Below are 17539 nucleotides of genomic sequence, written 5' to 3'. Positions count from 1 at the left end.
TTTGAAGTGGAACAAAAAACTTTATATTGAGTCAACTTCACCTTTTTCTTTCATTAATGTACTAGGGGGGCAAGGCACCCTGGCACCTTTGCCGCCCAACCTCCAGTTGCGGCCAGAATATTAGTAAAATCTGTAAATGTACAAAAGAAAAAATATTATTTATTGGAGTCAAAATCATGAAATTCTATAAATATGTAAAAGAATAAAGAATAAAATATTTACTCTCTTACCGATTGGAGTATTCCTGTTAAACTGAGGTCCACTGTGCTTGATGAGTATTTATAAGAGACTAAATAAACAATATATTTGTTTTAACTGACAAAAAACACGACTTCCTTGATATTTTAGTTTATAATTTAAAAATGGAATAGCAATCTGAAAATCTAACAACATCACATTGAAGTTCAATAAATTCTGAAAAGAATGATACCAAACATATATACTGTATGTAGGTTTAAAAATAAGACTGATTTAAAGTGTGACAAAAAAGTAACATAAAATCATTGCACTTTTAGGTTTAGGATTTTATATATGTAGAGCAGATTTCAGTGAATATAACAAAGTAATTTATGAGTGCAATGGCAGAGCTACACAAAATCAGCTTTCTTCTGATAGCGCAGTTAATGACAAACAATGAAACATTTCTAAAAGGCCTGTGCCACTTTGATGCACTGTGTTCTGACTTTTTATATTTGCAACAAATTAAATAAAAGAAAGTGTTCAGAATCTACATTATTTGGGGTGTCTTATGTTTTTCCCTTTTTACACAGTTGCCCATGTCTATGTTGGTCTTATGGAATGCCACAGAATCGGACTGCACATTGGTGATAGAAGCCAAGGTGTTAGTCAGGTCAGGAAAAGCCTACCTGTAAGGTCACTCTCATTAGTCTTTACTGCAGGATTTGCGGCTTCTTCAAATCATCATTTTGGTTTATTTGTTTTTAATGTCAGTGATAGTTTTCACCAAACTGTGTCTTTTGTGCCTCAACGCTTTTTTTTTTTAATTTTCTTTTCATTGCAGCAATAAGCTCTAGTTTTAAATGACCTTCCATTTGGACTGATTCTCTGTTGTGGTCCTGTGACACATCATGTACCCTTTCATAAAAGTAACCCATAGGCACCTGCTCAGATCACACCCCACCCATATCAACCAGGACTCATATTTTTCTTTTAAAAGCTTTTTATTTAGGTGTGATTGGACAGATTTAGAATCACAAGGGTCAAAGTGCGGTTAGGGGTGTGTGCTGGAAGACTGACTGCTGCCAGCGCCTGTACTGTCTGGCATTTTCTTTTTTCAGCTAGGCGAGCAGGGCCCTAGGGTGTGCGCCTAAGTCACCCTGATGAGAGATCCAGCCATGACAATTTTGGACAAATATTTTAGCCATGTTGTGATTTTCATGCCCCTGAAGTGAAATTCAAATGACCCTTGAAATTACAAATGCAGAAATAAAATTGGGCACTAATTTGTGTCTAGAACTGTGACACTGCTTTCTTTGGGTGACTAATGATTTGATTATGGAGGCAGACTTTGGCTAAACCAGCTTATTAATTATTTTAGACCTTGGTGTAAGAATGGAGGACATTCTGGGTATCTTGGGCACCTCCCTCTAGTCGTTTAAATCCTGTCTGATGAATTGATAGGGAAGCGTTGGTTAGGCTTGGCAACAGCAGGTCCAGCTCACAGGCGGACACACAAGGAGTTCTGTCCTCAGGCCTCTGCTGTTCTGTATCTACAGTCTTCCCCTTGGCCATATTACTCATAGCTTTGGACTGGGTTATTATTTTATGTAGATGATACCCAGATCTATTTCTGTGTTAATAGTGAACACTTCCCAGAGTTTGCTCAGCTTATGGCTTGATTCAGTAAAATGAAATCCTGGATGGAACAGAACTCTCTAAAAATAAACCACAACCAAACTGAAATTGTGCTGACACTAAAGCTCCTCTTAAGAAAATGAGCTACTTCTCAGTCCTCTTGGTGACAATATCATCAGACCTTCTCTTTCTGCCATTTCAGTTTCCTCTATTCCTTATTCTACCCACATAAATCATATTAAGAAACTTTCTTACATCCACCTCCATGACATATTATGTTTACTCATTCCTCTCCTTTTCTTATGCTGAGAAACCTGTCCATTTTTTATTGCACATTACATGAAATATTACAAACAAGAGGAGACCATTTAGTCTGTCAAGCTTTTTTGTGTAGCTAAGCTGTCCCAATAACTCATCCAGAAAACTTGTTAAAGGTTGCCAAGATATCTGCCTCGACTACGTCTCAGTAGTTTGTTCGAGATTCCCTTAACCTTTTGTGTAAAGAAGGGCTTCCTAGCTTCGGCCTAAAACATCCTGCAAACTTTCCAAAACAGTAATAATATTACAGTTATTATTCCAACTAACACTGTATTACCAAAACACATTTTTTTTGGTCCAATGTAGGTCATTTTATTATGTTATGCACGCACCAGAGGTCAGGGCAGTAATGGCTAAAAAGCTCAACAATGACAGAGGATGAGTAAGTACTGTTGTTATTTTGAGCTTGTCGTTCGCTGTAAACTTTGTTTTGGTAGCAAAGCTCTTTGAACTGCAAAAAACACAACATCATCTGACATGGCACCACAGCATCAATGTGAAACTTGTGGAACAAGACGCTGGCGCTGACAGGGAGGCTTTTATGGCCAGTGATGCATGCAATCCAGATAAACAAACACAACTGGATTTCAGAGCAGAACACTCTCTCTGGTGGAGTGAAGTTAAGTGGATGGGATTTGAATAAGCTCGACGCTGAGGATACTGTAAGAGAGATGTTACCTGTTTTAACTGCCGAGTCACCATCATTTTGACGCATAACTGTGAAAATACCCACGAAGAGCAATGTTACACTGCCACAAACAAAGACATTTGCTGGGTACTTTGATAGAGAATATGCAAAGATGGAATCTAATTTGAAAGCCATTCTTGGAGAGGTAGACAAAAGCTTTCTGGGTGCGACACTTCACTAGATCAGCAGATCCACTTTGGAGCGCAACAAGGCTGCCATAACATGTAAGAGAATCAGAGTTTGGCACACATTTGATGTTAATGGAGCAGATATAACACAAATTCATTCACTGTAAGGACTGCTTGGCAAAGTTGTAGCTACTGTGACAATGTGCCAGATTTTGCCAAGGCGTTTAAAATATATCAGCCTGTGAAACCGGAGTCTGATTCTGGACTGGAAGACATTGATGAGGATGTCCCTTTTACAGATCTCACAGAAGGCCTCTCCACTGAGACTGATGGCCAGTTTGTTCTCCCCCTGCGTTACAGGTGTGCATCACATACAAGTAAACTAATTTCCAACGCTTAAATACTTAACTTCCAGTGCAGATGCCACAGCTGTGTATAGAAGTACTGCAAAATGCTCAGCTCTTTGGACAAAGGCAAGTCGAACATGTGAAGGAAGCTACTGGTGCCATCATCCACAAGGTGGAATTTCTTTTATGAAGCCGTTTCCAGAATCACTGAAATGCCTATGAACGAGCTGAACAGCCTCTGTCTCAAACTAGGAATGAAGTGCCTCAATGACAAGGAGGACCAATTCCTGCAGGAGTTCTGTACCGTCATGAAGCAACTTACAGCAGCACTGCACATGTTATGGGATTTTATTACCAACGCTCAAAGTGCTGATGACAAGGATGCTTGGCTTGAAAGACACTCTCTCAAGGATGACAGCTGGCCTTCCAAATGTCATAGTGAAGGCATGGCTGTATTCCTAATCCTCTTATAATTTAGCAAATGTATTCAGGCAGATTTGTTGCATTGCACTTTTCATGACAGAAGGAACAGACCATACTGAAATGTTTTGTTTTTAAAGCAGTTGGCACAATTATCTAAACAATACCAGTCAAAATAATGATCATTGTCATCAAAGCAACAGAAGATTAAAACAAATAAAAGGGTCAATACATAGCCTAAGCAATAAATTAAATTTTCCATCATGGGAAGAAGGGTGGTTTAGGTCTATGATAGCATGCATAAAAAACAATTCAAATGACAAATTAAATTATAATTAATTACCAAATTCTATTTTTCAGGCCATCCACACTCATTTTGCTGATGTACTGGATAGTAAAGATGCACTTCTGGGAGCTGCCAGTTGTCCAAAGTGCAGACTCAGATGACTGAGAAATGATGGTCAGAGAGAGCTTACAAGGGAGCTTCTGACAGCAGAGGGTCACACAATTGCTTCTGCAGGGGGGTCTGCCTGTGTGTCATCAACCAGCCTTGATGAAAAAGACTTATTTGCATTTAAGACAGAGCCTGAGGACAACTTCTCAGCAGAAAAAGAAGTTATAGATGTGAGGTCATGAGGTTGATACTTTGAACAAGTTCTCAAATATAAAAAACATGTACATTAAGTACAACACTCAAAGCCCTTCTAGCACATCTGTGGAGTGGCTTTCAGTTTAGGAGGTTTAGTGCTCACCCTAAGAAAGCACAGATTGTCTGATACAAGGTTTGAGAAGCTTGCATTAATGACATACAATCATCGTTTCACTCCTGAACACTGCAACCATATTTAATATGCCAGACAAGGATAACAAAATTGGAGGCTGGGCATGATCTGAATGTTTATTGTTTTGAAAATGTTTGGTAAAACTGTTAAACTCCTTTCTGTTGGAAGAATATTTAAGTTAAAAAGTCGGGAGAAACTGCTACAATGTTTGTGGTTCTGCAGTTTGATTGTCGATTCCTTCTCTACAAGGTCAATTATTCCAATAAAGTGGATTTATTTTTAAAAGAATTTAATTTTATGACCCTGTTATGGTGGGGGTGGTGGTGTTGGTGTTGAAAGTAATATAGTAATATAATGAGTACAGTGATCCCTCGGTATATCGTGCTTTGACTTATGCGGCTTCACTCCATCGCGGATTTTAAATGTAAGCATATCTAAATATATATCATGGATTTTTTGCTGGTTCGCGGATTGTGGGTCTTTTAATTTATGGTACATGCTTCCTCAGTTGATTTCATACAAGGGACGCTATTGGCAGATGGCTGAGAAGCTACCCAATCAGAGCATGTATTACGTATTAAATAAAACTCCTCAATGATATACAATATGCTTCCCGCGCGGCGCTTCACATACTTGAAAGCCCGAACAGCACGTATTGATTTTTGATTGTTTGCTTTTCTCGGTCTCTCTCACTCTCTCTGACATTCTCTGCTCCTGACGGAGGGGGTGTGAGCAAGAGGGGCTGTTTGCACAGAGGCTGTTTGCCTAGAGGGTACGTACGCTCCTCTCAAAAATGCTGAAAGACTACCTTCACTCCCTTCCTTGCGGCCAGTTTATCGTGGTGGTTCGCATACTTAAAAGCCCCACAGTTTAAACGTTTGACTAAAGGGTGTTATTTCATGTCTAGAGGGCTCTAATAATGTTGAAAAACGTATTTAGAAGGTCGTAAACAGGTTTTCTATGCTCTAACTGCAAAAATATTAGATTTATAAATAAAGAATCCTACTTCGCGGAAATTCATGTATCACGGTAGAGTCTGGAACGGATTAACTGTGATAAACAAGGGTTTACTGTATTGTAACTAATTGCCTTTGGTACTAAGCAATAAGAGTGATAAGTAAAAAGTAACTTATCACATTTCCTGAGTAATTTGTCAAACAGTGGTCATTGAGTATGTGATTCACCCTTATGCTGAAAAAATTCTGCTGGATCAACTTTAACAATGCCTTTGAGGATTTTGAAGACCTGAATTAGGTCTCCACATGTTCTCCTCAATTTGAGACCAAGGAGGTTTGATTGTCCAAGTCTGCCAGAGTAGGACAGGTGATTCAGTCCTACTCTCCTCTGCACAAAGTCAACTGCTGCTATTTGTATATTGTAGCCTATATAACCTAACATTTTAGTTTCCTTTTTTAATTGCCTTGGAGCATGAAAATGTTTTGTAGAACAGTGTCTCCCATCTTCTATTTATGATTGACATTGCTTTCCTCCACATATAGCTCTTTGCACTTTTCAATGTTACACTGCACTTTCCAAGTGTTCGCCCAGTTCTTAAGCATGTCCAAGTGTTTATTTTTTTTTTGTAAAGTCTTCTCTGTGTCTGCCAATCCTCCAATTTTAGTGTCATCTGTGAATTTCACAAGTTTGCTACCTATATCGGAAAAAATGTCATTAATATAAATCAGAAAAAGTAACAGTAAAATAAGAAACCCTGAGGGACTCCACCGATGCACTTTCTGATCTGTCAGTTCAGAACTCTGCTTATTGATTTTCTACACAGATCTGCAACGCACAACAGCCATCCTACTCTGGCTCGCGGAGTCTTACAGAACAGAGTCTAAAATATTATTACTGACCTATAAAGCTTTAAATAGCCTTGCACCAGACTACATCCGTAACCTCCTCCATTACTGTGTTCCTGTTCGCCCACTAAGGTCCATTTGTTCTAAATCTCGTTGTGCCCCAAACTAACCTGTGCTTCGCGAGTGACAGTGCCTACAGCTCCATTGCACGCAGATTATGGAATGACCTCTAAAGTTAATGCGATGAGTGGACTCAAATAATTCTTTAAAAATAAAACATAACTAAAAAATCATTTGTTCAGGATGGCAATTAACTTATACTCTGACATTCTGACCCTTCTTTTCAGTTTTTCCTCTCTTTCCAGATGTTCAAGGTGATTCATATTTGTATCACAAATTATAATTTTTGTTCGTGATTTTCTTGTAACATTTTGTATATTCTTTATTTTGGTTTATTGTCTCTTATTCTAATTCAAAGCTTTGCATTTCTTGTATTGTTTTTTATTTAGTGTTTTATGTGGATATTATTTGTTTCCAGACTTGTATAAAGTCTATTATTTTGGAATTCCTGTGAAGCGCTTTGAGCATGGGAAAGGCACAATATAAATAAAATGTACTATTACTTGTATTATTATTAGTCAATCCGCGATGAATGAGCCCCTTCACGATTTAGATTAGATTAGAAAATCCCGTTTTCCTGAATTGAGTATTCCTTTATAATAGAGAGCACAAGGTTTTCGTTTAAAGACAACGCGCTGTTTTACATGTTGGCTTGCCTTAGACCGTTCTAGTCAATTATACTTTCTTTGTTAGCTAATCTAATTCGCTTTATAAAATGTACTGAAATGTAAAAGTGCCCCTTAGCCACTGCCTAACAGAATGTCTGTGCACGTCACTCCATTTAGTTAATTTTAAACCCATCAAAATTAAACCTTACAGAATTTGTAAACAAACAAAAAATACACACATTTACCAGCAGAACAAACTCGAAATTAAGAGTGCTGTCACACGGATCCTGAAGTTCTTACTTGCATGTGCTACAATATGCACCACGTTGACACTCGCCAGCGCTATCTTTACGTCCCTTATAGTGACTGCTTAAAGAGGAGGCGCTTCTAAAAGTATCAAAGTCCTCTGAGACACGAGTAAATCGCCAACAGCAGAGTCCGCTAATTCCATTTACTGAGAGTTGTCCAAAGTACTGCGGAAAGTCTCCTCCTGACAGCCACGAGCTCCTCTGTCTTCACATCACCGCCTGGCCGTCGCCGGCGCTGTTTACAAAGCTGCCCGCGTCACGTGACCGCCCCCGCTGCCTCACGGGAAAGAATTCGATCAGCAGGGAAATCCACAGTTCAACATGGCTGCTCTTGGGTGGCAGTAGAGGGGACTTATTTTTATTTCGGGACGATTCGGTTTGACAGCTCGCCAGCAGGAGGTGAATAAGCAAGAGCGGCTGGCAACCCATTCCCAGTCATCTTTCCTCGCCGTCCAGGGCACTCCAACTCGCCATGGCTCAGTGTCTGCAGTCCGTGCAGGAGTTTATTCAAGATTCTTTCGTACCCATGGTGGCTGTCTTGTGCAGCGAAGATGCGGAGAAAGTGACTCGGAAGAACAATTTGAATTTCGCCGAACTGGTCCGCCCTTTTTGCCGGCTCACGTCTGAAGGTGTGTGGTGTTATTTACCTCAAACTGTCTGCATATCTTACAAGGTTAACCATGTGAAGGCTGAGGTTTTAAGCCGGGTTGCGCGAATAAAACAAAATGAGAGACTGGGCGTTAAAAGGGAGTGATAAGCAGAGCGGGCCGTCTCCCGTTTCTTGTCGCTGACAATAGGCACAGTTTCATCAATATTTAAGTAGTAGTCCCGCGGTGTCGTTTTCCAGGCAGTTGCAGTTCTGCTGTCAGGTCTGTCATGAGATGAGCTTTGTGTGCCCAGTGGAGCAGGCCAAACAGGAACTACCCGAAACGCACCCCGGATTGGGACGACTGATGCAGGCACAGGAGTAGAGAAGTGGAAATCCTCGGTTGACGAGCAGGGAGAGGAAATCAAGAGGCTGTCACCTGATTGAGGGTTAAAAATACTGATGTTCGGCTGGAGCTGTAGCCGCACATTTCTCTTGCTTTACGTTCTTTTCATGTCGCGGAGTACCGAATAGGCGTTCGAGAGAATGTTAGCTTTAGTTCTGTCGTTCGAGGGCTGTGCTGTCACATTAAAAATCACAAAGCCTTAGGGGCAGTGTCACCTCGTAATACTGACTGGAATGGAAGACTTTTGTCACCATTTACGTCCAGGTTTAGTTTTGACATAATTATTTAACCACTCTGCATGGACAGAAAGCCATAATGTAAATACAAGTATCAGTTTTTTTTTTCTTTGACATAGAGCATGTATGCAATTCAACAAAATATTAGACTATGCAGTGTGATGAATGGGTTGTGCCAGTTGACCATGTGTGTTATCCTCATTTACAGTACATTCAGAAAGCACTCCAACTCCTTAACGTTTTTCACATTTTATTACCTTGCATCCTTGTGCAAAATGTTTAAAAAATAATTTTCCCCACATCAAGCAATATTCAGTACATCAGAATGACAAAGCAAAAAACTGTATTTTAGAAGTGTTTGCATTTTCTTAATAAAAAATGAAATATGACATTGACACAGATATTCAGACCATTTTCTTAGTACTTACTTGAAGCACCTTTGACAGCGATTCCAGCCTCTAGTCTACTTGGATTTGATGTGACAAGCTTGGCACTCCTGGATTGCCGTTTTTTCTGCCATACTATTCTACAGAATCTCAAGCTCAGTCTGCCTGGATGGAGACCATCAGCAGACAACTATAGGGTGGTCCAGATCTAATTATGCAATTTTCATTACGCTATAACTTAATTTTATTACATAGACAATCACCCAAAAAATCCCGGACCATTGAGAAGTGTCCGAACTGACGACATGAAGAATCGTCTTCACACCGAACTGGAATCGTCCCTGCATAAATCAAAGTCATCCAGACGATCTGGATCTGCATAATTAGATCTGGACCACCCGGTATTTTAAGGTATCCCCTGAGATGTTTGATTACTCTGGCTGGACCGCTGAGGGACATTCCCAGAGTTGGCCCTAAGCAATGCTGTGGTGCGTTACTTGTAAAAGTAACTAGTCACTTTACGTTTAATGTAATTATGTAACATTGTTACTTATTGTCAAATGCAATGCATTACAAACAGTGTGTTACTTTGGCATTAGTTTTTCTTTTGTGTAAAAAAACACACATTTCACTGGCCACCATTTGTTATTAAATCATAACTGATCAGAAACACATCCAGATGTGACTATTTTCCTGTGTTTTATAAAAACTGTAGTGTCCTTGGGTCCAGACACAAAAAGGACATGCTCCTCAGGTGTTGAGACCTTTCTGGAGGTGTGTATGTGCATGATGGTACCCTGACAGCAGCGGGTAACGTCTGTGTGGAAAAATAAATTATATATATTTGATGTGGTGGGAATAATCTTTTTTAGTATCTCAGTAGCACAAGTGAGTTTTTTTTTAAAGTAATGCAGTTATTGCGTTACGTTAATCATTACTTTAAAAAGTATTTTGACCAAAATGTGACGCACATTACTCCCTACAAAGTCGCTAATCCACTCCTGTGTTGTCTTTGCTTTGCACTTATGGTCGTGATCCTGTTGGAATGTAATCCTTCGGCCCAGTCTGAGGTTTAGTGCGCTCTGTATCAGGTTTTCATTTAGGGTTAGGATGTCTGTACTTCAGTCCTCACTGCTGTAAAATGACCCCACATCATGATGCTGCCACCACCATACTTCACCATTAAAATGGTGTTGGACAGGTGATGGACGCTGCCTGGTTTCCTCCAGCCTAGGCACTGTTCTTGGTTTCATCAGGCCAGTGAATCTCTTTCTTGCACTTAGCAAGCCCTTTAGGTGCCTTTTTGCAAACTCCAAGTGGGCCTGTATGGTTATTTATCTGGGGAGAGACTTCTGCCCGGCCTCTCTGTCATAAAGCATAGATCGATGGAGTGTTGCAGTGTTTGTTGTTCTCCTGAAAGTTTCTCCCAACTCCCAACAGGTTCTCTGGAGCACAGCCAGGCTGACCACTTGCTTCTTGGTCACATCTCATATTATGGCCCTTTTTGCATGATTGCTCATATTGATTGGGTGGTCAGCTGGTTATTCAAAACTTAGTTCATTTAAGAATTATCTTGGGAACCTTCAAAGCTTTAGTAATGTTTTTGCAACCTTCCCCATATCTGTGCCTTTAAGATCTGCTTGTAGTTGTTTTGACCTCATCGCTTGGTGTTTGCTCTGGTAGACATTATCAGCTATAGCACCTTCTATGGACAAATGCGTGCCTTTCCTAATGATGTCCGTTCAATTGGATTGATTCCTGGTGGACTCCAAACAAGGTGTAGAGACCTCTCAATAATGATCAATATAATGGGGCGTACCTGAGCCAAAGTGTCTGAATACTTGTGTCAATGGTATATTTCAGTTTTTTATTTTTAATAACTTTGGAGAAATTTCTGAAAGCCTGTTTTCACTTTGTAATTCCAGGGTACTGAGGTTTGCTTTATTTGTAGGGGAAATGAATTTAAACTATTTTAGCAGAATTCGGCAGCATACTGTATCAAAATGTGAAAACATATAAGGGTCTGAGTACTTTCTAAGTCCATTGTATATGTGACATTCTGAAACTGTCGTAGTTTGGTTCATGGTTGCTTTGGGTCAGAGCCGGGTAATTCCGTGTCAAATCATCACACTTTTGGACCTCATTGTCACAGATTTTAATGAAACCTGGCATGCTGATTTGGTCATACGAGTAACCCATGGAAGTGGAATTGCATGTGTCCCTAATCGATATTAAGGGAGATTTAAGCTAACAAAAGTTTGAATTATTTGGGGGATTTATGACTTTGGCTGACCATATCTCTCTAAATATGTCACACAGAAATGGTTCTCCTGTCACTCTAAAGCTATTTTCCAGCTCTCTATTTTACGTAAATACTATGATATCCCCAAAATGAAAATTAACATTTTAGGAATCATTATAATATTAAAAACTAGCTGAAATACCCAGCGTTGTCCGGGAGGAAATTAAAGGTTTTTTTTTAATTGTTTGAGAAAAACATAATAATAATATTAAAAAAAACACTTTAAAATAAAAATAAATTAACAAACAATAAAAACTCACTATTGTCCTTGTCTTGCGGTCTTGTATGTATGTTATCATCCAGTTGACACTCTGAACCGGCCAACTCTATTTAATTTCAAAATGGGCGCAATGGCGCTCAAACGTAAAGAATGCTGGCAGTTGCCTGGTATATACTAACTGTGTAAGCCGATCCTAGAAAGTATTTAAACCGTCAGAACTACTCTGGGTATCTCTCTGTTAGAAGAATTCGTGTTGCCGAAGTGCTCGCATCGTTTGTGCGTTAGCAGCTAAGCCACTGTCTTTCTTAGGAGGTTTCCTTTTGCCAGTGTACTGGCCTCGCTTGCGTATCCTCGGTGCTGGAGCCCTCACCCTGACTCTACATCTCGCTTCTGGGCCGGACAGACACACACACTTCCACACGTAGAACTCTTATTTAATTTCAAAAACAGCAGGACGCTGTGGTGCTCAAACATAAAGAATGCTGGCAGTTGCCTCATGTTCGCCCTCTGGTGGTCGTTCCAAGTGTCAACTGGATGATAACATGCATACAAGACTTCAAGATCACCCCCCACCCTACCGAGAAGGGGATGGGTTATAGCTGATTTCACACTACAGCATTTTTAGTTAACCAATGAGGAACATGTGTACCACCTTTCATGAAAATCGCTCCAGCCGTTTCGGACGTGATGCTGGAACATACATACACACATTGACTTGGATTAAATAGCGAAAAAAAACCTTTATTTTAAAATTGGTCAATATTTTTTTTTTTTTTTTTTAAACTAAAGGTAGGTTTATGAGGTCATGAACATCTCCAGGAAATGTGGTCTTTGGTTTTTGAGTCGTTGCTGAGCTATCATTACTTATAGGTGGCATCACATGGTTTCATATCACTAAATGGGCTTTTTTCATAGCAGCCATATTGTCATGAAACAGTATGGCAAGCACAGGGGTCAGTAAGGCTCCAATTATGCCACACTGAAATTGAACTAGTGACCTCTGTGCTTGCCATACTGTTTCATGTCAAAATGACTGCCATGAAAGGGCCCATTCTAATATGGCTAGTAAATGCCAGTGCTCTGCCCTGCGGTATTCAGAGGGGAGTGAGGTGTGCAAATCAGTTGGGCATAATCAATCATTAGCAAATGCTGTCAATTACCTGATGGAAATAAAAACATTGTCTTTGCTACAGCTGCATACATTTTCACAATGTCTTTGGTAGAGAAGTTGTTAAGACTTAATCAGAAATCTTTTTGTGACCCCTTCAAATGTAATTTCAAGAAGAAAAGCTTTAAAAGATGTGCTTGAGACCGCAACATAGGATCAGCCCGGTCTTACCATTTGTAGAAACTGCTGTGTGAGACTATCAAAACTCACACCCGAGAACAAACAGATCTGTCAGTCTGACTCTTCCAGTCATGACTTAGCAGACCCTCCCAGTCCTGAACCTATGGCTGGTCCCTCAGCATCTGGAGATGAAGGTACATGGCTAGGGTGTGTTGAAGAAATGATGCCCAGCACTGGAGAGTTGAGACTGAACTTTTTTATATCCACATGGACCATCTCCATCCTACTCATTCCCATACCGTCCTGATACACTTGTCATCAGGATGTTCTTTTATAGTTGAACCTGTGACAACAACAGGATAGATGTGTACAATTTCAGGCTAAGGCGCAATTGGCGCATCAAAGGCTCTGATGGAGTACAAATTGAGGGAGCAGCAATTTTATATTCTTATATTCCCACCTTCCCATTCAAACAGTACAGCGGCTTGTATGTGAGTTATTCATGATTCCACCAAAGCTGAATTTCTTTCATCACTCCAGTAGTCTAAAAGCCCATCTAGTTTCAGTTTCGTTTTTGTGTTAGGGTTTCAGGTTTATGAGGAAAGGCTTGATGTATATTTTCTGAAAACATACAATGAGAGAGTACATGATCTGAAATATGATTTTCTTAATTCAAGACCCTTTTTAGTAGGACAGTGTCTCTCAAGAAGTCAAAAGTGTGAACTGAAGAGAAAAACTAAAACTATTCTGATTTTACCATTAATTCTATGTTGTTTTAATTGCTTTGGCATTCTTGTCTTTTTGTCTTCATTTTTACCTGTAATTTTTATTTTTATTTTAATTAAAATGATATTTTCACTTCTATTTCTGGCTTTAGTCTTCTGTTTCATGAACCCTAATAACCCTCATCACTAACTGCTTATCAACAGCATTGTAAGGAATTATGGATTTGATGCACACTTAAGATGAAGCAGTGAAGTTTCTTTGCTATTCAATTTTTAATATTCTAAACACTCATAACAGGGTAATTTTTTCATTTAGTGGATAGCATAGCATTTACACAAAATGCAAAGTTGGAAAAGAGCTTTAAAACAATATGGGGACCCTTTCTGTGCAACTTATGTTTAGGACAATATAGCAAGTCATAAAGTGTGAGTTCAAACATTGTTGGCTTAAATCTACCGGAGTATTCATTCAAGACACGTGCAATTTCAGTTCCTTTGGTTACTCCTATGACCAAATCAGCATGCTAAGTGCCATTAAACTCTGTGATGATGAGGTCCAGAAGGGTGATGATTTGACATGGACTTACAAAGCCTGTCTTGGCAGCACTGGGGTGCACATCCTGTTGCAAGGCCCACAAACAACTTAGCAATGGCTGAATTAAAATTACTAAATAGGCTTAACATGTATATTCTTGTCATATGGGGGGAAACCAGAGAAAAAGATATGCAGACAGGGATTGAATGTTCAGACTCTAAGCACAGCAGCCAAACCCGAGACAGTGAATCTGTGAGGCCATGCTGTCCTTTTAGTACCATATGTAATAAGGCTATAATATGTGTACTCCTAGCAAAACTTCACTTTAACAAGTCTTGGCATGGGTCATGAAACATGTCTTTAAAGACAGCTGCAGAGTGACTCTTTAGGGACCTAATATATTGACAATCCATTTTAATTTTCTATGTTGTGCTGAATTAAAGAGGCACATAATATATATATTTTTATTTTTTATTTTATTTTTTAGTAAGTCTGTTTTCTGGACTTAACTTCATAGGCTTTCACATTTGGAACTTACTGTGAAGTCTACAAGTCAAAGTTGTCCCTGCAGCGTCAGGTGAAATTCAACAAAGATTAGTGTTATGGTTGGTTACCATAAAAAGTGACAATTGATTATCTAGCAGCCTGTCTTCCTTAATGAGACTGAGTGATTCTAGAAGAGCCCAGACATATTTATTTAAAAAGATAATTTAGTTAAGTGAAAGTAGTGTTGGAAACATTACATTTCTTTAACCACGAATCAAAAAAAAAAAGATAAAAAGGGTGAAACATTATACGCGTATGACAAAATAAATCTGTATTTCTCTGAATATGATTCACCTAAACATGAATTGGCATTGCTAAATTTGCCCTTGTGTGTACTGTATGTCCACCCGGTGATGGACTGCTGTCCTGTCCAGTTGTGCACCCTGTGGTTGCTGGAATTTGCTCCATCTGTCTCGTAACCCTGTTCTGGATAAGCGGGTTAAGAAAATGGGTGGATGAGTCGCCCATGTCTGCTAAAAATAAAAGTATGTTTTCTCATAGACTGTCTGCATAACAAATATGGATAACGATAGCTGTTTTTGTTACTAATTTGAAATGATAATGTTGTCCATCAAGGTTTTCTGTGTACTCTTTGAATGTCTAAATAGTCAAATCTTTGATCATTACATTTAGGGACAGTAGGGGCAGGTGGTTCCATCTTGTAGCTGCCTCTGCAAATTTGGATTCTCCTCTTTCCTTTGCCATCTTTTTGTCTGTACCATTTTAAAGATGAAGTGATGACTTTGTGGGGCTAGGATTGTCCAGCTAGTAGTGTTAATCTGATCTTTTGTAAGGTAGGCCTGGAAGAGGTCTTCTCTGTCGTCGCCAGTTTTTGAGACCTCAGCAGAGATGCAAATGGAGAATTTATATCTTGAGTCAGATGTTCAGATATGATGGCCTCTACAAAAGATTTTTTTTTTGTGAGTTAATGAGTGAGGACTCTAGAATTGGTGAATATGATCTAAGTATAGGGCAGGGAGTCTGCCGGATGTAGCACCTGAACTTGCACACATTTGTAAACACTGATATTTTCAAAGGTGTAAAGTGCTCTTTACCAAACTTTTTTCACTGCATGCATCACATTATTCATAGGGTCTTGTCTTCAAATACAGCACAGTACAGTCAAAGTTTTAGTGTCTGGTAGGTGCTCAGCATTAAAACGTTAATATGTACAGTATTAGAAAATACATTTACCAGCTTGTCACCCTAGTGTATACTGCTGGATTTCCCCTACGTTTTTTCATGTGAAGTTTCTAATGGTGTTTTCCATTAACTGTTAAAGGAGAAACAATGAATACCCTTCTTAAATAATTTTGGTCATGGCACATGCCATTTACATAGCTGTACCACAGCCGCATTGATTTTTCTTTGCTATGCTTTTCTACATGAACTAGGATTTTGCAGCTCTAGTTTGCAAAAGTTCTTCAGTTAAACAGTGTTCTTTTGGGGGGGCCAAAAGTGAACCCCAGTCATATTTATAATAATTTACTAACCTATTTTACTTGTAAATCAATTAATTCCTTATCTATTATTATTTGACATGACAACATAAAAAATGTTCACCTTGCCTTTTGAAAGCGAATAATCAAATGGGTTTATAACAAGAAAGTGAAAGTTATGGGACTTTCTGTTCTATCTGACTTTCAGTTCTCAGCACTGCTAACTTTTGATAATGAAAAAAGAAACAGCCTCCTTATCTGGCTGAATGGTTTCAAATAAACATTTGAATTTAGCTTTTTTTTGTTGTTGTTGCTGTCTAGAGAAAAGGCTATCATTTCTTGACATACAGCTGTAGGAACTGGTACAATTAGATGGATACCCCCTGCTTGCTTTTTTTGGAAGCATTCTTTGAATGACCGCCTCCATTTTTGAAAGCTGTACTGTTGGCAAATTAGAAAACATTGCTGCAAACCTTATTAGTTATGTTGTAAGCCTTCACATGAACAGAGTAATCATTTGTCGTTTATCTGGTGATTTGTCACTTACCATGTGATCACTGAGCAAGCCACTTATCTTATCTGTGCTTCAGTTACCAAACGTTTGTGAACAATTGTTTCATGCCTCTCTTCTTTTAAAGTGTTTTGTGATGTTGCATTTGTTTATTCTTAACGGTGTATCTTCCTATTCATAAAACTACTGTACACAAAGTAAGTTAGTAAATGAAACCAGTTATTCCTACTTAGTAAAGGTGAGAGGCTATTAACTGGTAACCAGTGTTGGCACCAATTTAATTAGTTAATTAAATTAATGATTAATTTAATTAATGATTGAGTCGGTCCTATTAGTTTTTATCTTCCCACATTATTTGAAAATGCTGTTTATGCCAAATTTCCCTGGTGGACAAATAAAGATTGATCTATCAATCTGCCTGCCTGCCTGTGCTCTATGTACAATATAGATGTAGATCTTTTTACAATAATTTAGTATCTGTTACTGTTGTCCACTGGTTTCTTGCATCAGGTTATTTTTCTGTGTTCCAAGTTGGCAATATAGGCATTGGGACAGACATGTTAAGCTGCTATGAAAAGCATGGGCAGGCTGAGTCTGTGATGCCTTCCAGCCAAACCTTATGCTATCAAGAAGTTGCACCACAAGAATAATGCATCTAGGGAGATGTTTGTGGGGCTAATTGCACGTTAAATCATCACACTTTTCAACCCCATCATCACAGATTTTAATTAAACTTGGCATGCTGATTTGGTCATATGAGTATCCCATGGAACTGAAATTGCACGTGTCTTGAATCAAAATTAAGGGATATTTAAGCTACTAAAGTTTTAACTTATTGGGGTGGTTGGGTTGGTAATTATGACTTGGACTGGCTGGATCTCCCTAAATTGCACAGAAATGGTTCCTATATTGTTTTAAAGTTCTTTTCCAGTGTTATTTTGCCTAAATACTATGCTATCTCTAAAATTAAAGAATTCTATGTAATGAATGATTATAATAATAAAAATTGAGCAGCAAAAATAT

At 38.9% G+C, this 17539-nt stretch overlaps 2 protein-coding genes across 14 annotated transcripts in view; one reads left to right on the top strand and one right to left on the bottom strand.

The window, feature by feature from the left end:
• Positions 1 to 7639, bottom strand: part of LOC120530191 (E3 ubiquitin-protein ligase RNF138-like) — a 42147-nt gene extending 34508 nt beyond the window's left edge. For 5 of the 12 annotated variants that reach the window (XM_039754439.1, XM_039754451.1, XM_039754450.1 and 2 more), the window contains exons 1-2: positions 7268 to 7639; positions 42 to 130 (exon numbers count right to left, since the gene is read on the bottom strand). The gene's annotated coding sequence lies outside the window, so the exon portion shown is untranslated. Of the gene's footprint in view, positions 1 to 41; positions 131 to 230; positions 254 to 4059; positions 4932 to 7267 lie in introns of those variants that run through there. The other 7 variants (XM_039754440.1, XM_039754443.1, XM_039754445.1 and 4 more) reach the window with 7 other exon arrangements.
• Positions 7640 to 7668: 29 nt separating this feature from the next.
• trappc8 (trafficking protein particle complex subunit 8) overlaps positions 7669 to 17539 on the top strand; it is a 122373-nt gene continuing 112502 nt past the window's right edge. Inside the window, exon 1 of one of the 2 annotated variants that reach the window (XM_039754426.1) lies at positions 7669 to 7965. In XM_039754426.1, the coding sequence (XP_039610360.1) occupies positions 7809 to 7965 (157 nt within the window). In that variant the 5' untranslated portion in view covers positions 7669 to 7808. The remainder of the gene's footprint in view (positions 7966 to 17539) is intronic. The other variant, XM_039754427.1, reaches the window with a different exon arrangement.

The sequence above is a fragment of the Polypterus senegalus genome, chromosome 5, assembly GCF_016835505.1.
Source record: "Polypterus senegalus isolate Bchr_013 chromosome 5, ASM1683550v1, whole genome shotgun sequence".
Lineage (NCBI taxonomy): Eukaryota > Metazoa > Chordata > Cladistia > Polypteriformes > Polypteridae > Polypterus > Polypterus senegalus.
This window is presented reverse-complemented; position numbering and strand designations above follow the sequence as displayed.